Genomic DNA, 24,407 nt, shown 5'->3' with positions numbered 1-24,407 from the left:
ATTGAAATATTAAAATATCACTTTCATACGGGGCTGCACGGCGGTCGAGTGGTTGGCACGCAGACCTCACAGCTAGGAGACCCGATTTCAATTCCACCCTCGGCCATCTCTGTGTGGAGTTTGCATGTTCTCCCCGTGCATGCGTGGGTTTTCTCCGGTTTCCTCCCACATTCCAAAAACATGCTAGGTTAATTCCAAATTGAGTGTGAATGGTTGTTTGTCTATATGTGCCCTGTGATTGGCTGGCAACCAGTCCAGGGTGTACCCCGCCTCTCGCTCGAAGACAGCTTTGATAGGCTCCAGCACCCCCTGCGACCCTCGTGAGCATAAACGGTAGAAAATGAACGATGGACAAGCGAAGATTCGAACCCAGGTCTTCCCAATCTCCTGACTGACTCCTGACTACACACTAACCACTCGGCCACCATGTGACTCACATACACACACAGGGAAGCGAGATAAATTGTCAGATCAAATAAAATGATGAAACCTGATATACTCTATTGTTGTCCAAGGGTAAGAAATGAAAACACAAAGAGTCTATATGATAACTTTGGTTTATTTGTAGGACATTTGCATGTTTTCTGTTTCCACTAGAAATGCCATATAATAAAGAGAATTAATACCCAGTACAACACAAGCCATGATATTTTCCTTTGAAGGCACAGTAACTAAGAAAATGTCAACATTTTATCCAATCCAGAACAAACAATTTGGAGAATAAGACAGCAGCAAATGAGTAAAAGGCATATAAATAAAGAAAGTATGCATCTTTGAACATAATAATAAAATAGACCTTTCAGTTGACTTATAAGTTAATGCTACATTGCCACTGACTGAATGAGGGATTCCAGCTTGTGTGTAAGCACTGTGTCAGCGAGGGTTGAGCCACTTAGGAGCGCTGGATTGATCCACTGCCGCTTGATCCGAGTCCTGAACCTCTCCCGAGCCGACATCTCCTTCTGGGAATGAGTAGACGTTCCATGAATTTACCTTTTTTCCAAGTCCAAAGTTCTAACCATTCATAGTAAACACAGGATATGTATGACAAGTATCGGTGCTTCTTTACCTGCTTGAGGCTCCGTTTTGAGCTTGCCGGCAAGTTTGGCAAAGAATCGGAGGGTGAGACAAGCGCCCGTCTCCCTGTCGCACAGGCCCCCTTTGCAGCTGCATGTCTTGCGGCACTCCACACCGTAAGTCCCGTAGTGGCAATCTGGGGGCACATTTTTTTTTTAACACAAATGATCAGTTTGCAGCTCAATAAGGACATTCGCATGGTTGTAGTCACATTCTGACTTTACGAGGATAATTATAGTCAATATTTGTATTCTTTTACAATATGTTATTGTGTTTGCAGTTTGCAATATTGCACTACGATGCCACCCCTGTAAATTACAACCACAATAATAAACACACTGATACCTGATTGACACCTGTTTAAGAATCAAATATTATATATACACACACAAACTATGCATGTATTTTGAAGAAATTCTTACATTTTTGATTGATTTTTTTTGGAAATTAAATATTTTGTAAATATTTATTAACTTTCGAATATCATCTGGACTTAAGTATTATGAATAAAATACATAAAAAATGAATTAAAGAAACAAAAACTGTAAACTACAACTCATATTTAGATAATATTTTAATATCAAGGTAATGTTTTGTAATTTTATGTTAGAATTTGTTTTGAAAATATTATAACAGAATATTTTAGATTAATATTATAACAGAATATTTAGATTCATGTTTAGATTATATTATATTCTATCTATATTATAATATAATCTAAATATGAATCTAAATATTATTTAGATTCATATTTAGATTATATTCTATCTATATTATAATATAATCTAAATATGAATCTAAATATTATACAATATTTAGATTCATATTTAGATTATATTATCCAAATATATTAATATTTAGCTTAATATATTTGGATAATATAATCTAAATATTCTGTTATAATATTAATATTATATTAATATTTAGATTAATATATTTGGATAACATAATCAAAATATAATATATATAATATAATCTAAATATTAATCTAAATATTCTGTTATAATATTTTCAAAACAAATGTTTAATATTTTAGATTAATATTCTGTTATAATATTTTCAAAACAAATGTTTAATATTTTATATTAATATTCTGTTATAATATTGTCTAAACAAATGTTTAATATTTTATATTAATATTCTGTTATAATATTAATCTAAAATTAGTATTGTATTAATATTCTGTTATAATATTAATCTAAAATATTCTATTATAATATTTTCAAAACAAATTCAAACAAAAAACATTCATATTACCTTGATATTAAAATATTATATTCGAGTGAAAGATTAGACCTATTTTAACGTCATTCATTGAATAATGGGGTTTAAAAATGGCTATCCTGCAGCGTTTGGTGCACGAGTGCTGTCTGCACCATCTACGTGTCACATAAACAGGCAGTAAACACGCACCTCTGCACACGCCGTATTCGTCCCCATAGTCGTCCTCGTCCTTGTAGAACTCACAGAAGAGACCCGGTCCACACTTGACGCCGTGCATGCCGGACACGGTGCGGTAACAGTGCTCCCCTCGGCCGGCCGCGCACACCCGGCAACAGCCGCAGTCGTCCAGCACCGTGCGCGTGCAGCCGTGCGTGGGCCCGCACAGCTCCACGTTGCACCTGTCCGGACAGTTGACGGCGTACTTGACGCTGGAGCCCCACGACTGGGCGCCGTGGACCAGGAGCGAGGACAGCACCGCGAGCAGCAGGAGAGACATGGCGTGGAAAGGTGGGAGAGAGATGGAGGGGGGCTGCGGCGAGAAGAAGCACCTCAGGAGGGGGACTCGAGTGGAAGTGAGCCTCATCAGCCCGAGGGCTTTTCACAGCATTCAACAACTTTGTTTTGCACATTTCCTCATTCCGGTGTTGTCGTCCCTTTATTTAGAGATCCGGCGTGGAAGTGGGATTAGCTGTGAGCCGCCATCCAGGAACTGAAATCTCCGTGACCTCATCATGCCACAGGTTGTCTGTGCTTTTCTGTGGGAGGCCTGGACCGGCGCCGCAAACACGTCATCAAGTGTGACATGGATGCATTGGTATACAATTAAACAGGAGCGATTCCATAGTGAGCCACTAGAGGGTGGTGTTTTCCCTTACATTTCTTCTTATGCTCGACTGTAGCTCATGTTGAATACAGACTCTTGATTTTTTGTTGTTTTTTTAATATTTTGGAAGAATTCCATCTATTTTCTATATCACATGACCTCATTATGGTGACACTATTCACACTCACAATTTAAAGTCTCCAATAAACCTCAGATGCATGACCATTATTTAGTGGTACTGATACTTACAGGTTAGAGCAGGGGTGCTCACACATTTTCAGCATGCGAGCTACTTTTAAAATGACCGAGTCAAAATGATCTACCCACTACAAAAATGCAAAACATCTATTTATTTTCAAATGTATTGAGGATTATTTGTACGTACAATGTATGTTGATGTACCTTACATAACCAAATGAGCCAATATTGCAAAACATAATTAACAATTAACATTTTTTGTAATTACCTCCACATTACTCCACATTTCCCTTCTTTGGTACTGCGATGGTAGAATGGCATATGAGGCAAACGCACTTCGAAAAAGACATTGTGGAAAAAAAGTCCACCTCCCATTCCGTATGGAAGTGATATGTTTTTGCCTTTTTACTTGGTCCAGCTCCTTCACTCATTTTAGTGACCATAAACTTTAGCGAGGGCTTAAAATCTAACGCAATTCACCGACTAGCTTAGCACTTTGCATCGTTGTTTACGCATGAGCGGTGACCTAAAGGTCAAAATTCAGTTGTCATCTGACTGGTTGTCCTCTATGTCAATCAAGTAACGGGGATGGATGATAGGCTGACATCGTAAGTTCTGCTGCACTTAGAGACGTTGTTTGATTTGATTGGTCGCCCGAAGGGCAACATTCAGTTGTCATCTGAATGGCTGCCCTGTATATCAATCAAGTGACGGCATTGATGCGAGGATGATATTTTTTTAATGTCACGCCGCGATCGACCAGCGATCGACCAGTACCACCTCCGCGATCGACCGGTAGATCGCGATTGACTTAATGAGCACCCCTGGGTTAGAGTATAAAGACAGTGCTGCCAACACTAATGCTGCAGTTCATTGAGGGAATCACAAATGCCAACGCGTAGTGGAACTCGAAAGCAGAGTATAATCACACAAACCAGAAGGTTGGTGGTTCGTACCCCACTTCCACCCTCCTCTCACTCCTCTCCTATTGTGTCCTTGGGCGCAGTGGCGGAGCCACAGTGCGACCTGTGGTCACCCCCACAGTTGGGGGACTCTGGCTCTGTGGTGCAGAACAAAAGAAAATAAATACAATCTTTTATCGATTCAATAAAGTCTATTACATCATTTTGCGATTATATTTCCTTGCTTGATGAATTTTATATTGTTGCTATACAATTAAATCAGTCGTCAACAGCGCCTCTGCTGCTTGCAGCCAAGTACTGCATGCTAATTTGCATACTAATTGCTTCAATCCATTGTCATCACTTCATGATTGTGTCTTCCCACTACTTTCAACCTTTGTAGTAAATATTGAGACGAAGAAGGGACCTTTTGGGTTATTTTAATTGAATTGTGATTGAACCCCAGCAAGTCAGCATGCCACTGGGAATTACAGTTCAACGTGATCTGATTTGCATATTGCTCTACAGTATATATATATATAAATACATATTACCACAACATTATGAGCAATTTCACAATATCATTAGAGCTATAGGGTTTTTTAAACTTCAATTTGACATACAGCACCAAGCAACAGAATGATGATGACGAGGCTTATTGATGATGATGGTGATTGGGAGGAGGAGGAGTCCGACACAAGATGGCGGTAAGGTCGTCCTCCAACGCCGACTGACTTCATCGGATAAACAGCAGAAGAAGAGGATGAGCAGGGAGGAGAAGCCGGGGCATGATATTTTCGTCTGAGTGAGACCTCACTGTAACGGGGACAGGTACACACCGGCGCTAGCAAACATGTCAGCTACTTGAAGCTAACAACAAATATGCCCCAACATACATGTCAGCTGTCGGCGTGATTCCAGAAATCGTCATACGGTGACAGGACGTCACCGAGCAGCGGGGCTTGTTTGGCAGCCAGCTGTCACACAGCCACGATTGAGCCGACAAGAAGGGGGGCTCGCCTGAAGCCGAAGAGGCGCCGCAGTGCAGGCAGCCAGCCCTGCCCCGCTAGCTCACCGACACGGCCACTGACTGGACACTACAAGCGGAGCGAGGTTAGCCGAGGGGCCGGCGGGAGTGACCGGACCGTGGGTACGCAATTACCCATTGTGTCGCCGTGGTGAGTATCTGCATCGTCACCGTGTACCAACGTGTGGGGTATTGCTAATGAACCGGATCACGACGTCGGCTAATGTCATTAGCATGGATGCTTGGTGCTGCATATCACTCTTATATCATGCCAATGACCGACCCACTGCTTTTAATTACTTCCATGCAGCTCCATTTTTATTGGGGTTGTCTTGGCAACAGAGTACCTCCATCACCCGCCCTTGTCCCAGCAAGAACCTCCTCTAATTGTGGAGCGTCACATGTGCCATCCATCCATCCATTTTCTATACCGCTTATTCTCCTTGAGTCGTGGTGTATGCTGGAGCCTATCCCAGCTGCATTTGCAAGAAATATGCTGGTGCTTAGGTTTGACACTAGTTGGGGAATGTCCCTGTAGTACATTAATTCCATCATTTATTCATTTTCTACCGCTTATCCTCACGAGGGTTGCGGCGGGTGCTGGAGCCTATCCCAGCTGTCTTCAGGCGAGAGGCGGGGTCCCTGTAGTACAGTGGTTGTCAATTATTTTCTGTCATGTCCCCACTGAAGGACACAAATGTTTTCACGCCCCTCCACCCCAATTTGAAATACCACTGAAATTCTATTTATCTATAGAAAATCTATTTATTTATTGTTATTGTACAGAGAAAAAGCAACAAACAAACAAGTGTATAAAGAGAGTCAAATTGCATGCTGAGTACAACAAATTCATATACATATGTTGGCAGGTCTGGACTAATATTTAAGTCCCCGACAGTTCCCTGCTTCCCACCCCACTATTGGAGTAGGCCAATAGTGTTCCCGAACACTTCCCACTGCTGTAGTAGGCCATCCCTAAACACTACAAGGGAGAGCATGAGCGTGAATGTTACCGTGTAAAGATGCACACCATGAATGTTAAGTCTTCAGTGGTAGGCACCTGGGAGTACAACATAAGCATGTGACTGAGTAAGAAAACATGAAAAGCAAAACAAATAGGTTTAGATGGGGAAGATAATGTGGTTTTTCAATTAATATATTATGAGTTAAATCATGCTGTTTCATGGTTGGGCTGCATGGCGGTCGAATGGTTAGCACGCAGACCTCACAGCTAGGAGACCAGAGTTCAATCCCACCCTCGGCCATGTCTGCGTGGAGTTTGCATGTTCTCCTCGTGCATGCATGGGTTTTCTCCGGGGAGAAAAACATGCTAGGTTAATTGGTGACTTGGTGACCAAATTGTCTATGAATGTGAGTGTGAATGGTTGTTTGTCTATATGTGCCCTGTGATTGGCTGGCGAACAGTCCAGGGTGTACCCCGCCTCTCGCCCGAAGACAGCTGGGATAGGCTCCAGCACCCCTGCGACCCTTGTGAGGATAAGCTGTAGAAAAGGATATATGGCCTATTACAGCAACACACACGAGCATGAGTCTTATTTATTGTTATGAGTTCTACTATATTGGGTAATATGAAAGTACAGGTGACTTCTAGAGGTGTTATTATTTAGAAACCCGTAAACAGGTTTTCTATGCTCTAACTATGAAATTATTTGTTCATAAATAAAGAATTCTACTTCGTGGAAGTTCACTTATCACAGTCTGGTCTGGATCCGATTAAGTGAGATAAACGAGGGACTATTTTTGTGTGAAATCTGTTCTTTTAAACCACTATTGTTAGCATATGCAAGCTGGTATTGCAGATAGAGTCAAGTCAATCGATGAGCATGTTTTGTTGTTCAAAGTCAGTCAGAGATGTAGTGCATTTTAATAAGGTTGTAAATGTAGCCCGAGTTCAAGTCCAGGTAGTTAGTAGCCAGTTATGTTTTGCTGCCAGCTGACTTGACCCTATCACAGCTTGTTGTTATTTTTGGTCCAGACTGGAAACCGTATAGCCCTAGCAAGAGGCAAACAACATGAGCTTCCGCGGCTGAGGCCTGTGCACATTCTTGGCCGGAGCCTCCATCATCCTGGCTTGTGCTAGAGCCCGAGGCCATGGCGCGGTGACACAAGACTTGTATTGCGAATGGCCCCCCTGTGAGCTGTGGAAGTGTATTGTATCTAACCTGGAACAGAGAGAACCTGGGGGTTAGCTTCTCAGACACTAAATCATGTTTAAAGTGAGTCTTCCACTTGACGCTCAAGTCTAGTCTCAGGCTATGCTACGCTTTTATTTTGAAGACCTTTGCATAAGATAATGCTGATCAATGCGGAAGAGTCATCAAACAAGTGATGAAGAAATATGTTTAAAAAAAATAACTTTTATTGAAGTTCACATTATTCATTCATTCATTTTCTACCGCTTATCCTCATGAGGGTCGCGGGGGTGCTGGAGCCTATCACAGCTGTCTTTGGGCTTGAGGCGGGGTCGCCAGCCAACATTTTTTTTACACTTTGTGAAGCAGTTTAGAGCTTCAGGTACTTCTACTTTTGGTTTTTGTTTAATTTGTATTAATTTACTGTAAATACTTTATAAGCACATTTATAACCTGTATTGGTACATGTTTGTATATTTCTTAGGTCTACCTTTTAGGTTTATTCATTCATTTTCTACCGCTTATCCTCACAAGGGTTGCAGGGGGTGCTGGAGCCTATCTCAGCTGTCTTCAGGCGAGAGGTGGGGTACACCCTGGACTGGTGGCCAGCCAATCACAGGGCACATATAGACAAACAACCATTCACACTCACATTCATACCTATGGACAATTTAGAGTCATTAATTAACCTAGCATGTTTTCGGAATGTGGGAGGAAACCGGAGAGAGAACATGCAAACTCCACACAGAGATGTCCCAGGGTGGGATTTAACTCGGGTCTCCTAGCTGTGAGGTCTGCGCGCTAACCACTCGACCGCCGTGCAGCCAAGTTCACATTATGCTTGGGTAAATACGCTAATAATGAATGCCTTCCGCTTCGTCTTTCAGGTGCTAATCAGAGTGAAGATAATGCTCAGATATGATGCCCTGTCAGACCCATGTGTTGCTGAAGTGGGAGGAGCACCTCAACAGCTCCTGGGCGGCTGAGGACAGCGTCCAGACGGCCACCAGGCACGGAGCCGCCGTCCTTTACAAGAAACTCCTCCACAACAAGGAAGTAGTGAGTGTGGCTCAGCCAGTCCAAGAACTCATCGGCCCTCGCCTGCCCGACTTTGAGTGCGAGTCATGCGCCGCCGCGGAGAAGGAGGAGTATCTTTCATCGCTGCTCCACAGCCAGCGATGGCTTGCTCGCCGCATGCTGACTCAGACCTGCTACACGCAGGGCCTCCACCACAGGCTGGTGGTGCTCCAGAGGATCTACTATGCACTTGACACGAAGTACCATGACAATTTCCGCACGCAGATTCCTGCGCAGGCCGCAGACAATGGCACGGAATGCGGGCAACTCGAGCTGGCCTCAGAGCCCTGCCTGCCAGGGGGCGCCTCCAAGGTCAAGACGGGCACGGATGTTCTGATAGAAATGGGCGTGAGGACAGGTTTGAGCCTGCTCTTCTCGCTACTGCAGCAGAACTGGAGGTACGCCGCCTCGGTGCAACCAGAGTCGATGCTGTGCAATGACGTCCTCGCCACCGCCGCCTCCGTGCTGGCATCCCTGCCGCCACTCTCCTTGGCCAACGAGAGCAAGATCCCATCAGTCGGGCTGGACTGCCTCGCCCAAGTGGCCGACTTTTTAAAGAAGACGTCGGTAAGCAGCGGCACCGGCGGCGCCGACTTGACGGGAAGGAGGTTAGCGCTGGAGCTGCTGCTCGGCCTGGCCATGCAAAGAGGATCGCTGAGGTTTCTCTTGGAGTGGGTGGAGGTGGCTTTGGCGGCTTCCATGTCCTCTCGCACCTCCGCGCCATCTTCCTCCTCCCCCTCACTGAGCTCCCAGCAGGCAGCTGGTGTAGGATTTGATGTCATACATCACACTCTTCTCCAAATGAGGCAGTTTTCGGTAGGCTTTCATTGGAAATGGCTTTACTCAATTATTACTTTTCATTGATTTATTTTAGGATGATTAATATAAGACACTGGTGGTGGTGTACAACTGTAGTTTCTAATAGTCTAAAATAATGATTTTTGTATTGTGCTAAATGACATGACATTTAGGGTAAAGCACACCCACATGTCAAATGTTTCCCCCAGGGTTTTCGCGGTGAGACCGTCCACACCCCGGTGCTCCAAAAGGACACAGACGGACTTTGCAGACTCTCCCAGGCTGCTCTCTGTCTCTTTGAGGAGGTAAGGGAATACAAGGACCTTGTCAAAAGTAAAAAGCTCCCAGGAGCTCACTCTCTCATCCGCTTTTTGCAGATCTGTAACCTGGCGTCATACTGCCTGTGCTCCTGCAGCGCGGATTCGGTTGCTCCAGGCAACGAGGGCGACGCCGTGGTGGTGTACGTGTGGGGGAGCAACAGCAGTCATCAGCTGGCGGAGGGAACGCTGGAGAAAATCCTGCTGCCTAAACCCACGCAGGGCTTCAGTGATGCCCAAATGGTATGTGAAAGATTGTTTTGTTGATTTGTTTGAAAGTAAACATTAGTCTACCAAAGCCGAACAGTCAACATTGTAACATGACATGTTGATGCTATTCCCCTACAGTCCTGTAGGTGGTTGTATGAGGTCAACTTATTCTTGTACAGGACTGAATCAAAATGTGCTAATTTTACAATGACTCTTTGAACACAACTGTAAACATCAGCTTCTATTGCTTTGTAGTCGGTGTTGTGGAAATGTCGTCCACCATGAAATATAGTGGCATTAAATGACACAGTACAGTTATTTATTCAATTAGATTTGAGGTAACACTTTCATGTTCTCTCTGTCTTCCTTTCAGATCGAGGCCGGCCAGTACTGTACCTTCTCCGTGTCCGCAGATGGCGCTGTGAAGGCATGCGGTAAAGGAAGCTATGGTCGTTTGGGTCTGGGGGACTCCAACAACCAGTCCATGCCCAAGAAACTGGTGCTAGAGCCACACAGGAACATGAAGAAGGTGTCTTCCTCCAAGGGCTCAGATGGTCACACCTTGGCCATCACCATGGAAGGAGAGGTAGGAAGATGAATGGAATGATGTGGATTGTACTTCTACAACAAAATAGTCACCATAAGATTTTCCAAATATTGGTTTTAGGTGTTCAGCTGGGGGGATGGAGAATATGGCAAACTGGGCCATGGTAACAGTGCTACACAGAAATACCCCAAAATAATCCAAGGGCCGCTGATAGGCAAGGTGAAGAAAATGCTAGAGAAAAGATAAACAGATGGATTCATTTGAGTTGAAAGACAATATTTCCGCCTCTCTTCCAGGTTGTGGTGTGTGTGTCTGCTGGCTACAGGCACAGCGCAGCCGTGACCAATGACGGCGAGCTTTACACGTGGGGCGAGGGGGACTTTGGCAGACTTGGTGCGCTTCCTATTTGTCTTGTTTTTGTTGCTCCTGTAGCATGTTGGCACCAATCTCCAAATTCTATATTTTCACCATTAAAACACTGTATTTTGCAGTGAAATCTATATATTTTCCATGAAAACAATATATTTGCCCTAGAAATTTTGCAGATTTTGCCATAAAAACACAATATTTGCCATGAAAACACAATGATTTAGCAATGAAAAGCTATTTTTCCATTGAAAGGCAACATTTCGCCATGGAAAGATGATCGTTTTCCACTTCTTCATTGTTAGGCCACAGTGACAGCCAGAGCCGAAACACGCCGACGCTGGTGAAGGACATCAGTGGTGTTGGGCAGGTGGCGTGCGGCAGTTCGCATACCATCGCCGTGGCGCAGGATGGACGCACCGCTTGGTCCTTTGGTGGAGGAGACAATGGTACGTTGTTAAATCCGGTCAGTGCTGTTTGCTATAATGTCGCTGTTTGGTTGCGATTCTTACCTTATAGGTAAACTCGGTCATGGAGACACAAACCGGGTGTATCGTCCAAAGGTGATCGAGGGCCTGCATGGGTTCATCATTAGGAAAGTATGTGCTGGAAGCCAGTCCTCTCTGGCCCTCACCTCTGCAGGACAGGTGAGAATTTGGTGGGGCACTGCCCTCACATGGCCTCAATGCAAGCAGACTGTAATGGCGAAAAATAACATCTCTAACTGTCATCCAAGCATTAACCAATATAAAATAAAACTACAGTAAAGTAAAAATACTTGCTCTTTGCAGACTAATCAGTGACTAGATCACTCTGATCATTCTGTTCATTCTTCCAGGTGTTTGCTTGGGGCTGTGGCTCATGTTTAGGATCTGGCTCGTCCGAGATCACCTCGCTGAGGCCCAGGTTCATCGAGGACCTGAGTATCACCAAGGTCATTGACATCTCATGTGGCGACAGCCACTGTTTGGCCCTATCACACGGTACGATACAAATATCAAAAGGACAAATAATTACCACTTTGTCCAATGCGATGCGCTCCTATTTCCACAGAGAATGAAGTGTACGCATGGGGGAACAACACCATGGGCCAGTGTGGGCAAGGCCACACCTCCACACCCGTCACCAAACCTAAGAAAGTGCTGGGTCTTGAGGGGGTGTCCATCCAGCAGATTACGGCCGGAACCTCTCACAGTTTGGCTTGGACTGCAGTTCCGACAGATCGGTAAAGAAAGACTTATTTAATTTATATAATCATGCATTGACCCTAAATATAACATGATATTTGCATCTTATACTTGGGTCATTATTAATTGATTTAGAGGTGTGGACAATAAATTGAGTGTATGATCTACTGCGTAGAATTCTTATGTAAGTGATTGTGTGTCTTTGTCAGTCAGCTGGTGGCGTGGCACAGGCCTTTCTGTGTGGACCTCGAGGAGAGTACGTTCACCTACCTGCGCAGCTTCCTTGAAAGTTACTGCGACGGAATTGGGGACGACACCCCGCCAGCGCCATTCTTATCCAAGCGGTATGCATTATTTCCAGGGATATTTAACTATTGATCCTTTTTTGGAGAAAATGGCCTAAAATTGAGTAATGAAGAACATCAGCTGTATGAAGTTGAGCAACATCCATGTTCTGGCAACTCGCAATTTTTATTATTATTTTTTGGCTCAACCTGACACTGGCATAGAAACAGGAGCTCAGAACATACAGATTTAATGTACCCCATTGTCGATCAAGGAACCAATTGCCGTCCTTGCATACTCTGGTCACATGACACTCCTCACTATCTTTACTCATCTTCTCCCAGGGAGCACCATCAGTTTATTCTGCTGTGCATGAAGCTGCTGTCTGTTCACTTGTCGCTGGCTCATGCCGGGGGAACCGGTGCCATGGTTTTGGGGTCCCAGGGCAGGCCCCTCAGGAACCTGCTCTTCAGACTCATAGACACGAATATGCCAGACTCCATACAACAGGTACATAAGAGTGCAGTTATAATGTAACTTATGTAGGACATATTAAGTTGTGTCCTTTGTTGGCTCTCCTGATTCTGATTCTGTCCATCCGAAGGCTGTCATGAACACGCTGTCTATCGGCGCCTCTTTGCTGCTGCCTCCTCTAAGGGAACGAACAGAGCTGCTCCTTTCTCTCCTACCTCAGGGCCCACAGAGTCTAAATGTGCTTTCCAAAGGGCAAGTAAGTGATTTTTTAAAGGTACAGTGCATGGACAAATAGGATTCAGCGAGGCATGCAGCATCATGCGTTGTCTTAAAGTAACAGCAGTACCTTTCCGCCACACACCTCTTTAACACTAGGTGCCAGTTTCATGTCTGCCTGCATACTAGTGCTTGTAACTTCTAATTTAAATACTCCATGGTCATACAGTACTAGTGAAAAGTTTCTCATCCATTAGGATGCACCAGTGTCTCCAGAATTAGGACTGTTACTGTGCTTTTATGCAAATGATGTATTTGTGTTGGCCGGTATTGAATATTGAATTGATGGACAGGACTCATAATGTGTTCCCACGATTCCATCACCAGTTCAGCGTTGCGAGGCGTGCAAATGGCTGACTCACTGTTATGTGAAAAGCTTTTCTTTTCTGCATAAATGTTCTCAGTCTCAATAACGCCCTCCTATTATGTATGTGTGTGTGTCTGATTCAAAGCGTCTGCAGTTAGACATGGTCCTCAGCAGCCTTCAGGACCAGAGTCACATTGCGTCCCTGCTGGGTTACAGCAATTTCGGGGAAGTGGTGACCCTGGGACCACCTCTGACGCCTGCCCCGTCTGCTCGACCGCCCTCCTCTTCCTCCTCTTCTGAAGCTTATGATCCATTTCACTTAGCAGAGGTGCTACTCAGAACACTTCTGCTCAGCATTGGCTTTTACACGGTATGAGCACGCAACTTTCCCCACATACAGATAAAGATACATGACATACAGATGACAAGATAACTTGCTTGCAATGTTTTTGTTTTTTCAAAGGAGCGTGCGTTTGGAGAATTGGAGAAAAACAGCGATAAACTGCTATCGAGTGATAGTCAACGAGAGTCGGAGCCTCCTTCGCACTTCCACCAGCTTCTGTCCGGACTTCACAAACACATGCTCGCCCATTGTTACATCCACTCCAGCCTAGAGGTACATACAATAGACGCACCTCTATATTGATGATATGCACTGGGAAATTACACAACAAATTGTTTTGTTTTAAAAACAATTTTTAAAAAATGTTCATCAACATTCCAAAAATTCATAAAAAATGGTTAACAGCTAAAATGCATTTAAAATTTATTTATTTCAAAAAAAAAAAAATAATAATACATTTTATTTATGTTGCACTTTACATTACATTGTCCACTAAGTGCCCTCACATTCAAATGCCTGAGCCACCCTTTTTACTCTCCTGTGATAACCTCACCATCCATGGGAACCTCACTCATCCATTTACCACCAGCCTGGCTGTGTTTTATTTTGATGAGGTCGTACAATATTTTTATTATAGTTCACACTGGTCTCACTGCAAACACTCTTTATGTTCACTTCCTGTTTCAACTTCTCTCAGCTCAACTACTTGTGCTCTCTGCTTGTTTCTTCCCAGTAGTGAAAACCACACAAATTGACCACACGGCGTCCTGGTTAAACCTCAGATTGATCAATTCCACAAAAAAATCCATTGATCATTCTCATCTAGTCGACGCCACGACAACCGGTTAACTTGGTAGATTACACCTTTGTCATGCCTGCTCCTCTCACTCCTGTGTAGGACGACAACAGTGTCAAACTGCTGCGTGAACACCTTCACTTGATGCTTTCCTGCGCCGCAGAGACGCTCAGGAGATCCACCAAGCTGCTGAGGGAGAGTTTCACGGACAATCAGATGATGAAGAAGCTGCACAGTAAGAACAAGGGCTGATACCTGGCGTGTGGACTGAATGTTTAGGCATTAACTCCACTCTTCAAATCACTGATTTTGCTGGTGACATTTAAGGTTTAAGTCACTTACCCGTATCTCTTTCCCCCTTCCGTCTTGTCCAGCGGTGTTGTACAACTCCATGGCAGGCAGCCTTCTCTGTCAGGTCATGTACTCCTTGCTACTGCTGCCCCTGAACTCGGTTCAACCCCTCCTGGACCCCTTGCTGGACTTGTTGGAGGACCTGGATGATTTCAACAGGTTGCTTCCAGAGACGGGTCTGCTGGAGGAGCATGAGCTCGGGATGGAGGCTCAGAAACGGTGTTCAGGTATGTGGAGTTCGCCCCAGCAACCATTTATCCTTGGTTTGATTCGAAAGTTGCAGCATCTCACAATCACATTATTTGTTACTTGTTTAATACAATGGGTATACTGGGGTTGGGCCACGTTGAATTTAAACCATTCCGGTTCCAATTCTGATTCTTTGTTTCCATTCCGGTTCCTAATGATTCTCGATTCTGATAGTTTTATCAAGTTTACTATGAATTTTGAATTAGATGGTAATATTAGAGGTAATTATCTCCAGTTTTTCTTGCTTTCAAGTTAAGGTGTTTTTTTTCAACGCACATTAGTTGTAGTATTGTGTCCATTATTAGACCTGAGGCCATCTTTGAGGAAATATGCGGCAATGTTACCTACAGTAGATTTACCTCCTAGATAAAAGTGAGCATCACGAGAATGAGGAGGCGGAGGAAGAGTGCATGTGGCTCTGGCTGTTGGACTTGGAGCGCTCTGTGGCGTTGGCAGTAGGCCGCTGCCTCGGCGGGATGATGCAAGGCCTGCCGCCTTCACCTCAGGAGAGAACTTCAGAGTTCTGGTTATCAAATGTGCTCCTACGGAATGGCCTGGAAATGGACTACGAAGAGCTGGGTAGGACAAATACTTCAAATACTTCAAAACATGATGCTGCCGTCACTGTGCTTCACAGTGCGTATGGTGTTTGTTCTCCAGACTCTAGCATGGCGTGGCTCACTGAGGTGGTGCTACGGGGCGGCAGCGATTCAAGGTTGGCAGAGCTGAGCCTCAACCATGAGACACTGACCTTACTGGAGGTGGCACTGGGATATTCCAGAGGAGCTGCCGGCTGCCTGCTGCAAAAGATGGAGGAGTATGCGCTCAGCAGAGGCATGTCGTTTTGTCTTCAGACATCTGTAAGATGCTCCGTGATAAGATCTTGTGGCAATTAAGCCGTAATTGTGTTGCTCTGGAAGCAGAGTGGGAGAATGGAGGCTCTTCGGGCGACTCTTTGCTGGAGGCGGTTTGTCGATGCAGCTTGGCAGCACTTCTGAAGCACTCCGGGATGCAGGATAAAGCCTGTTGGCAGGACGGGTCGGTGATACACTTATCCATGGTCGTTAGGAGAATGTGTGATGCTATTAGATTGTGGAGGTGTACCTAATGTTTTGTCTGATCAGTTTATATTGATATGTTTATTTCATTGCTCATGATCTACCGTGTTCTCTCTCTACCTGAGACAGATATGAACACGGTGAGATGCTGTCGGACGTGTTTGAAACTGTCTATAAAGTCAGAATGTCTCTCTTGGCCTACAAAAACTCTCCGAGGACCTCTCAAGTGCTTGCTGCTCCCAAGCAGGTACCACGACTCAACGACAGTATTAGTTTCCTTAGAAAAGAATTTGTTATGTGGGAATGGCTGGAAGAAAAGCTCTGACTGGCTTGGGGAATTTTGCTTGGGTTTGCTTGTATAATTAAATGAAATCCCTAGCCTGCCCATAAAATGACCCGGCAGGCTACAGATTTCATTATACAAACAAACCCAAGCAAAAGTCCCCAATGACAGGGGACTGACAGGAAGAAAAGCTCTGACTGGCTTGGAGACCTTTGCTTGGGTTTGCTTGTATAATGAAATCCCTAGCCTGCCCATAATATGACCCGGCAGGCTAGGGATTTCATTATACAAGCAAACCCAAGCAAAAGTCCCCAATGACAGTGGACTGACAGGAAGAAAAGCTCTGACTGGCTTGGGGACTTTTGCTTGGGTTTGCTTGTATAATGAAATCCCTAGCCTGCCCATAAAATGACCCGGCAGGCGTAGTCATTTTCTTCCTGTCATTCCCACATATCAACATTTTGTCATTGATTTTGTCTTGAAACTGAGGGGTTGTCTTATATTCGAGTCAATACGTAAATACACTTCAGCGTATTTTGATTTTGAACAACCTTTAACACCCGAATGCTTTCAGACCGCTCAGAGTCCAGATGCAGACAGGAGAGGAGAAGAGCCTGGCGCTCCAGCGGCGAAGGACAACGAGCGACAATCCGTTGGTCAATGCAGCCGGGAGGTGCAGGTGCCCCCACCCGTTCATGCAAACCACAACCAAGACCAAGACGAATCAGTGGAAGACACATTTGGCAGCACTCGCATGGACCTTACAGGTTAGAGACATAACCGTACCCCAAATCGCCCCCAATGCGTATTCCACTTCTACTCTTTTAGCTTGAGATGCTCCCTGGGTACCCACCCAACAGCCTCCTACAGGGGAACCATTAGCAGGAGGAAGATGATCATGATTTTCAGGGATTAAGTAGAACAGTAGTCTTTTATTTTTTTGGTGGGGCCCAAATCCAGGGCGGCCACCCTCAGCTGTTACAATATTGGGGCCTATTAAAGGGATTTTCATATCCCCTGGCAACCTTTTTCATTTGTCTTTTGCATCATCGCAACATTCCTCCCCCTGCAGAAGTTCTCGAGTCCTTCATGGCGACTCGTGAGGCGATGCAGGTCCAGCAGAACGTCACCGTCTACGAGTCCTTCGGCACCTCCGCCCTGCCTGGCACAGCCGAGAGCCCAGGAAGCCCACGTGTGGAGCTCGACGCTCAGCAGCAGTGGGACAGCCAACGAGAGGCGGAAGTGGAAAGCTTGCCTTTCCCCAGCATGTGTTGTTTGCTTGTTTCCCGCGCCCTCTTCCTGCTTTTGGGAGTCCGGCCTGCGTGGGTGGAGCCCAGCGAGAGGGAGGAGAATCAGGCGGCGAACTCTGGCTCCAGGTAAAGTCTGGTCAAGTGGATTTTATTGATGCTTTAGACTTGAAGCAAACCTGAAGAAAAGCAATCAAACGCCACATGAACATGCCTTTGGGTGACGAAAGGAAATCAGTGTGTGGCAACCGCTCCAATTTTCCATCAACATTTTTTAAGTGCATGCAGAGGTAGATGAGGTTGTATTCTGTCCACTTTAAATACAACTACATCTTGCAGCGATGATAAAAAAAATCCTACATCACAATCACAATAAAATCTAATTATTTGAATCTGGTCTTTTCTAGGAGCGAGTCTTTTGGTGGCAGAAAGCATGTAAGTTTTCTTGACGTGTATATATAAAGTGCTGATTCACTCCTCTTATGCTAATATATCCAATATATGTTTCATTCAGTCTGACCAATCAAAGACCTCCTCGGGATCGTACAAGAATAAAATGGGTAGGTATGATTGCTATCGCCACCAATGAGGTTGATATGAGTTACTATTGGGATGAAAGAAGACATTTTGGTCGCGTTTTCTCATTTCTAAGTGAAGAAAACCAAAGAAACAAGTGCTTTGTCTTCCAGCCTTACCTCTGTGCTCTTTGGACATCATGAAAGATGCTTGGGATCGCCTCCGTCAGTGCATCAGTCCTACCGCCCCCACGGCCCAATTTGGAAGCCACACCCAGCTGATCCTGAACCAGGCTCTCCACTTTGTGTGCGGTAGCATGTTGCAGTCGCCGACCCAGAATTGTGGCGAGGCCGAACCCGAGGCTATCGCTTTTGCCATCCTGCAGCAGCATCACAGAGCAGAGGTACACGATAGCGTTTATTAAATGCATTGGGAGAGTTATTTCTTGCCATTGAGTGAGCGGATGTGTTGTCTGTTTTGGTCAGATGCGCCTGGAGGCCTTTCATCAGATGTCATCCTTCCTGTCCAAGATGGAAGACAAGAGCTGTGGAATCAGCGTTTCTCCTCAACTTCCTGCATTGTTGCAATCTGTGCAGCTCCAGTTCCTGTCGGGATGCTTCGCTTTGGGGACTCAAATCATCAGCTCCTCCACGGGAGCTCATTACGAGATGCAGCATTACACGGTATCCATGTTATCATCACACTATCGCCATGCTGTTTTTGTAATGGTATTGGATATTTGATACAATCCTGATGGAAAGAGAGACCGTTTTGAATCGGTATTGATTGATGTTTTTTTCACGGGTGTTTCGTGTTTTGATCTCCATCCAGGCTGGCACACATTCAGCTTCTTTAGCCAAGCAAAGAGAGTTACAGTCTGCAGCGCACGCTTTCTACCAGCAGGTGGTTCACGTCCTCAGACAGAGGGTCCAGTTGGAAAGGAAGAACCCAGGTTTTCAGCTAGCTAATTCTGGATCATTCACTTTTTCCCCGCTATCAATTTGACTATTTGTCTATTATTTCTGCTAATGTGCTCCTGTTGTCGTAGGTTCATGCCAGCACCTTCTCCTGTCCACCATGTTTGCACTGAATTTCTGCTACCAACCTATGGACCTGGTGCTGGTCATCCGGTGCGGCATCCTGGACCTCCTCTCCACGCTGACCGACAACAGCTGCGTCCTGATGAACCAGGGCTGGTTCGCCGTCTCCACATCTGGATGCATGGTGCTGAGCGGGGCCGTCAAGCTGGCGTGTACACGCCTGCTGCAGATAATGACCGTGGCTTCGAGGTCGCTCGTTTTCACAGGCCGCCCATCGCGAGATGCCAACACTTGAGTGACAAATTGTTGTGTGCTTTCAGCTCCTGCGAGGAGCTGCTTCCTCTGGAGGTCTCCCACGCGCTCATGGAAGTGATGTGTGAGCAGCTTCAGAATATCTTGCACCTTTTCCAGCAGCAGCAAGCGGCAGAGAGAGGGGCAGCTGAGAGGACGGTGGAGGGCAGCAGAAGCTTCAACGGTATTCACCATAATTTTTTGTTCCATTATTTTTCATTTGCATTGACCTTGTTGTTGGCTCATCTGACATTGCGGTCATCTCCAACCATGCATTTGCATGCAGTGCACGAGTACACATCTGCAACCTACAAAGACAATAATAAACACTGTTAAAGTAATACCTCAAAACATAGCATTATTTGAATGATTCTTTATAATAGGGATCATTTTTGATAGATCTTGTTAACCATGATAAATGAGTGACGACTAGGGATTGACCGATTTTGGCCGATTTTGCTTGGGCCGATATTTGTGGCCGATACTGCTTTTGATCCCTCAATTTACATGAAAAAATGACCATGATAACAAATATTCCAGGTCTCATGTTTAAACAAATATTTATTGAAATGTAGACACTGAACACAGTAGGATTCAGCTTTCTTAAACACACATTTAAACGGCATTATCAACTTTAAAAGGAATAAATATTCAACCATGTGCAAAACATTTCTTTCGTAGTTAAAATTTATCTAGCATCGATGTGATGCGCAGCCCCCCCTCCCGCCTCCACACACACAAACACATCACACTGACACAATTTAGTGCGATATATAAAACATTTCTCTCATCATTAAAGTTTGTGTTGAGCACGCTAAAGACCTCTCATAAGCTGACACGGCTGCTCCAATTCCTTCTGTCTGTGTGTGTGTGTGTATCGGCGCGTATCGGCACATAGCGGCCGATACCGATACAAGGAAAAAGCGCAAATATCGGCCCGATTTATCGGCCGATCCTTAATACATACGTATATTGCTGGAAGAGGTTGTGTATTTTAAAGTGCTCTCTTTGTGCAGCATTTTCATATTCACACTTTTTGGTGCTCTTCCAGGATTGGAAAGCAGTAGCAGAGTACTTGAATGTCAGCTGGCAGACTTTCTGGTCTTTCTGAGGCGGGTGCTGTCATTAAGAGTGATGAAAACACTCTCCACTTTCCTGAAATGGGTGGACCCACTCATGGCCATTATTTCCTACAAGTGCGCCTTAGGTAATTAATGACCGTAACTTAAAAGAATAAAATTAGAGGCTTAAAAGTCATCAATATGTTGCTGTTTGATGTTTAAATTCTAATTTTGCATTTCCCTCTCCAGGATCACCATGCTACCACAACCTTCGCACCAAGCTTTTGGCCTTCCATGTTTTGGAACGACTGTTACCTGCTTGTTCTGAGCCTGAAAATATTCAAAAGGTAGGACATGAGTACAAACGGTAGTATAACTTTAGTTATAATGATGATGCTTTATATTCTGTTTATGTTCCTTGGTGCCGTTTTTTATAGATTGTCAAAGAACTCTTTCAGCTGATGTCTGTTTACATGTGGGAGAAGCCTCTGGTTGAGCGGGCCCACGAGGAGACTGTAAAGGATGCAATGGTAAGTCATTTCAACATGTACAGGATGTATAGCCCTCTTATACTTTAGAGTAGTCAGTGTACAGCTGTATAGGTCTGCCATCCACTGTAAATGGGTCAACACACAGCTATTATAGCTGGCAACACAAGTGAGTGCACCTCACAGTGAACAGTGTCAATATTTAGTGTGAGCACCATTGTTATGTAGCACTGCCTTAATCCTCTTGGGCATGCCTTTATCCTTTTGGACGTGGAATTCAGGAAAGCACGTGTTTTTACTGGAACCTTCTCCCACTCCTAAATGATGACATCACACCTCAGCAAGTTTTTCATCCAACTTTTTTAGAATCCTGGCAGCGATGAGGAATGTATTCCCATTGGCGAGTTTTCCTTTGATCCCCACAAGCTTATTTGCTGCTCCTTGGAGAGCGGCAACGTTCTCTCGCACGGCACAGGAGGGAAAGGTTACGGCCTTGCCACCACCTCCATCACCTCCGGATGTTTCATATGGAAGGTAAAGTGCATTGAAACTAGGCCTGTCACGATAATGGATATATCAATTTATTGATAATCGTAATAATATTTTTAAAAGTTGAAATGATTGAATATTGGTTGATAATTAATAGCACAATTATCGACCAGCAAAATATGTTACAGGCCTAATCAAAACACATTTCATGGTTTGTAACCCCACTTCCCCGCCTGCCGCAGTTCTACATCACCAAAGAAAACCGAGGCAACGAGGGAACGTGCGTGGGGGTGTCACGCTGGCCCGTACGGGACTACAACCACCACACCACCACCGACATGTGGCTGTATCGCGCCTACAGCGGCAACCTGTACCATGGCGGGGAGCTGGTCCGCACGCTTCCCTCCTTCACGCAGGGCGACACCATCACCTGCATCCTGGACATGGAGGCTCACACTGTGTCCTTTGCTAAAAACGACAAGGTCTGGATTTGAGGTTTTTGTTGCATTTGGCGACCTGCAAAATTGATTGATTGCTTTTATTTCAGGAGCCAAAGTTGGCATTTGAAGGCGTGGTTGCCTCAGAGCTTTACCCCTGTGTGTTGTTCTACAGCAGCAATCCTGGAGAGAAGGTACCTCATACTGACTACTGCTCAATTTGATGGATGGATAGATGGATGGAGGCTGCACGGCGGTCGAGTGGTTAGAGTGCAGACCTTACAGCTAGGAGACCCGAGTTCAATCCCACCCTCGGCCATCTCTGTGTGGAGTTTGCATGTTCTCGCCGTGCATGCGTGGGTTTTCTCCGGGTACTCCAACATTCCAAAAACATGCTAGGTTAATTGGCAACTCCAAATTGTCCATAGGTGTGAATGGTTGTTTGTCTATATGTGCCCTGTGATTGGCTGGTGACCAGTCCAATGTGTGCCCCGCCTCTCGCCCGAAGACAGTAGGGATAGGCTCCAGCACCTCTCGCGACCCTTGTGAGGATAAGCGGTAGAAAATAAATGAATGAATGAATAGATGGATGGATAGATACTTTATTCATCTCCAAGATGGATGCTATTGTTCAATTGTCAATCAGCGTCACTGTCTAATGAAAAACCATGAATCTTTTTTCACTGGACAATAACGTGAATAAGTTGTAGACCACGACGTTGACTCAACTTCCCATCGCTGACATCAAATTGTACTTATTTAGACAGACATCCTATAAAAGCGAGGCAAACAAAAACCAACATACCACTGTACTTCAATCGAACTTTTCTTCAGTTTCCAGTATATTGCCATGGTGATTTACATATTGAGAATTTTGTAAGATTTTATTGTATGCTAAATGCGCAAGAAGACTGTTTTTGTAAGACACTATACAACACAACTGTAAACGTCTGTCCTGTGCATTCCTCACAGGTGACCCTACGTGACCTCCAGATGCGAGGCATGCCTAGCAACCTTCTTCCCGGCGAGCCGCTATGCAGCCCTCAGAGCACCACCCTCATTGAGTCGGCTGTGCGGCTCCTCCGGAGGCTCCACCAGTGCGATCAGTGGTCCTCACACATCAACCAGTACATCCGTGACCGCCTGGAGCTCATCGGTCCCCTGCTGAGAGAGGACAATTTGGGAGGCATCGCCGCAGGTCAGTCACTCAAAGAAGCTCTTGGTTAGGTTTAGGAATCAAAACTTACATTATGTTTTTTTTTTTTTAAAGAACCCGCTGAAGACAACTCCAGCGATTTAGCGCCCCATCACAGCCTCTTATCAGAGGCCAAGCTGGCTGCTCTGTGCACGGAAGTATGGCCGGTACTGGCGCTGATCGGAGGCGTGGATGGCGGTCTCCGGGCCGGGGGGGCGTGTCTGCATAAACCCAGTGGCCGCAGGGCCATCCTGCTGGGGGTCCTGAAAGAAAGAAGCTCTCTGGCCAAGCTTCAGTGGGGAGAGGCGGACCTTTCTATGAGGTAATAAAGAATAAACACCTTCACGGAAATGAGCAAAATGGTAATATATGAGCATATTATGTGGCTATTATTTATTCTTGAACTTATTATTGAACTAGCTTAGTAGGAAATATAAACAACCTGATGTTGACAACACTTCCATAAGACACGACTATTCTAGTAATTATTTTCTATTTGTCCTTTGCTTTTTTCTTGCCAACTCTTCCCGAATAACTAAGCTCCATGAATTCTTGGTCACCCAGCGACACACCCATCATCTCGCTGGAGCCCTGCGACTCATCCTGTTGCGACGTCGCCCGCATTGGAGGCCTCAAACCGGCGGTGCTGTTGGATCTGATTTATCTAATGGGCCTGCTGGAGGAGCGAGGTTGGCTCGGTGCTCATTCCACCGCCGTAAGGAACTTGTCGGAGGAGGAGAGCTTAGCGGAGGGCGAGACCCAGTATTGCCTGGATGAGGACATGGCGGACGACCTCAAGTGGTTGACAGAAGAGGACAGGAAGTCACCGTCCTCGACCAGAGACATCATGAAGGTCCACCAGGAGTCAACCCCGCAAACCAAATTCAACACCTTTGCGTCTGAACTACGAGCAGTTCGAGTCTCCTATCTTCTCACTGGCGCATTGAAATCCCTTGCAGTCATCTTCAGCTGCGACAAGTTATCGGATTTGCTCTCCGCGCCCAAACAGGATCCCACCAGTGTCTTGACAAGTCCGACGTTGGACCCAGGAAAAGGTGAAACTGCCGAGCAATGGGATGAGAGCGCCGAGCTGAGGTCCGTTCTGCAGTATGTGGTGCAGAGCATGGTGAAGTGGGCGGTCCGACCCTGTCCCATAAAACAGAGAGTCTCTCTGGCTGACCTGGAGAGGGCTCAGGTCATGATCTACAAAGGAGCCTTGAGAGGACTGCAGGATAAGGAACGCAAAGGTACCGCATTCCATTGGTTTGTAGTAGTACTAGTAACCTTCCACTAATGTTTCATCAGAGTTGTAACC

The 24,407-nt window shown here is 45.3% G+C and overlaps 2 protein-coding genes across 4 annotated transcripts in view; one reads left to right on the top strand and one right to left on the bottom strand.

The window, feature by feature from the left end:
- Window positions 1–553: 553 nt before the first annotated feature.
- On the bottom strand, window positions 554–3,812 carry esm1 (endothelial cell-specific molecule 1). Of its 2 annotated transcripts, XM_058063954.1 has the most exons (4): window positions 3,591–3,812; window positions 2,491–2,830; window positions 1,070–1,213; window positions 554–962 (listed from the first exon to the last, which is right to left on the bottom strand). In XM_058063954.1, exons 1-4 carry the CDS (start codon window positions 3,606–3,608, stop codon window positions 874–876), a joined length of 591 nt encoding a protein of 196 aa, XP_057919937.1. In that variant the 5' UTR covers window positions 3,609–3,812; the 3' UTR covers window positions 554–873. The 2 variants fall into 2 exon arrangements, with proteins under 2 accessions (XP_057919937.1, XP_057919930.1); XM_058063947.1 differs by lacking the exon at window positions 3,591–3,812 and having other exon boundaries at window positions 2,491–3,473.
- Window positions 3,813–4,905: 1,093 nt separating this feature from the next.
- Window positions 4,906–24,407, top strand: part of LOC131112521 (probable E3 ubiquitin-protein ligase HERC1) — a 36,274-nt gene continuing 16,772 nt past the window's right edge. The window contains exons 1-40 of one of the 2 annotated variants that reach the window (XM_058064184.1): window positions 4,906–5,402; window positions 8,292–9,297; window positions 9,489–9,584; window positions 9,657–9,839; window positions 10,180–10,392; window positions 10,474–10,572; window positions 10,650–10,746; window positions 11,025–11,168; window positions 11,239–11,366; window positions 11,558–11,702; window positions 11,773–11,944; window positions 12,116–12,250; window positions 12,536–12,701; window positions 12,796–12,921; window positions 13,394–13,618; window positions 13,712–13,864; window positions 14,490–14,622; window positions 14,762–14,965; window positions 15,354–15,566; window positions 15,648–15,821; window positions 15,911–16,025; window positions 16,175–16,292; window positions 16,903–17,095; window positions 17,401–17,704; window positions 17,983–18,010; window positions 18,090–18,135; window positions 18,265–18,494; window positions 18,577–18,774; window positions 18,923–19,043; window positions 19,140–19,380; window positions 19,452–19,606; window positions 20,474–20,629; window positions 20,733–20,830; window positions 20,921–21,013; window positions 21,338–21,505; window positions 21,703–21,942; window positions 22,008–22,091; window positions 22,870–23,095; window positions 23,168–23,414; window positions 23,657–24,339. In XM_058064184.1, the coding sequence (XP_057920167.1) occupies window positions 8,323–9,297; window positions 9,489–9,584; window positions 9,657–9,839; window positions 10,180–10,392; window positions 10,474–10,572; window positions 10,650–10,746; window positions 11,025–11,168; window positions 11,239–11,366; window positions 11,558–11,702; window positions 11,773–11,944; window positions 12,116–12,250; window positions 12,536–12,701; window positions 12,796–12,921; window positions 13,394–13,618; window positions 13,712–13,864; window positions 14,490–14,622; window positions 14,762–14,965; window positions 15,354–15,566; window positions 15,648–15,821; window positions 15,911–16,025; window positions 16,175–16,292; window positions 16,903–17,095; window positions 17,401–17,704; window positions 17,983–18,010; window positions 18,090–18,135; window positions 18,265–18,494; window positions 18,577–18,774; window positions 18,923–19,043; window positions 19,140–19,380; window positions 19,452–19,606; window positions 20,474–20,629; window positions 20,733–20,830; window positions 20,921–21,013; window positions 21,338–21,505; window positions 21,703–21,942; window positions 22,008–22,091; window positions 22,870–23,095; window positions 23,168–23,414; window positions 23,657–24,339 (7,525 nt within the window). In that variant the 5' untranslated portion in view covers window positions 4,906–5,402; window positions 8,292–8,322. Of the gene's footprint in view, window positions 5,403–8,291; window positions 9,298–9,488; window positions 9,585–9,656; window positions 9,840–10,179; window positions 10,393–10,473; window positions 10,573–10,649; window positions 10,747–11,024; window positions 11,169–11,238; window positions 11,367–11,557; window positions 11,703–11,772; window positions 11,945–12,115; window positions 12,251–12,535; window positions 12,702–12,795; window positions 12,922–13,393; window positions 13,619–13,711; window positions 13,865–14,489; window positions 14,623–14,761; window positions 14,966–15,353; window positions 15,567–15,647; window positions 15,822–15,910; window positions 16,026–16,174; window positions 16,293–16,902; window positions 17,096–17,400; window positions 17,705–17,982; window positions 18,011–18,089; window positions 18,136–18,264; window positions 18,495–18,576; window positions 18,775–18,922; window positions 19,044–19,139; window positions 19,381–19,451; window positions 19,607–20,473; window positions 20,630–20,732; window positions 20,831–20,920; window positions 21,014–21,337; window positions 21,506–21,702; window positions 21,943–22,007; window positions 22,092–22,869; window positions 23,096–23,167; window positions 23,415–23,632; window positions 24,340–24,407 lie in introns of both variants that reach the window. The other variant, XM_058064183.1, reaches the window with a different exon arrangement.

The sequence above is a fragment of the Doryrhamphus excisus genome, chromosome 2 (genome assembly GCF_030265055.1).
Source record: "Doryrhamphus excisus isolate RoL2022-K1 chromosome 2, RoL_Dexc_1.0, whole genome shotgun sequence".
Taxonomy (NCBI): domain Eukaryota; kingdom Metazoa; phylum Chordata; class Actinopteri; order Syngnathiformes; family Syngnathidae; genus Doryrhamphus; species Doryrhamphus excisus.
This window is presented reverse-complemented; position numbering and strand designations above follow the sequence as displayed.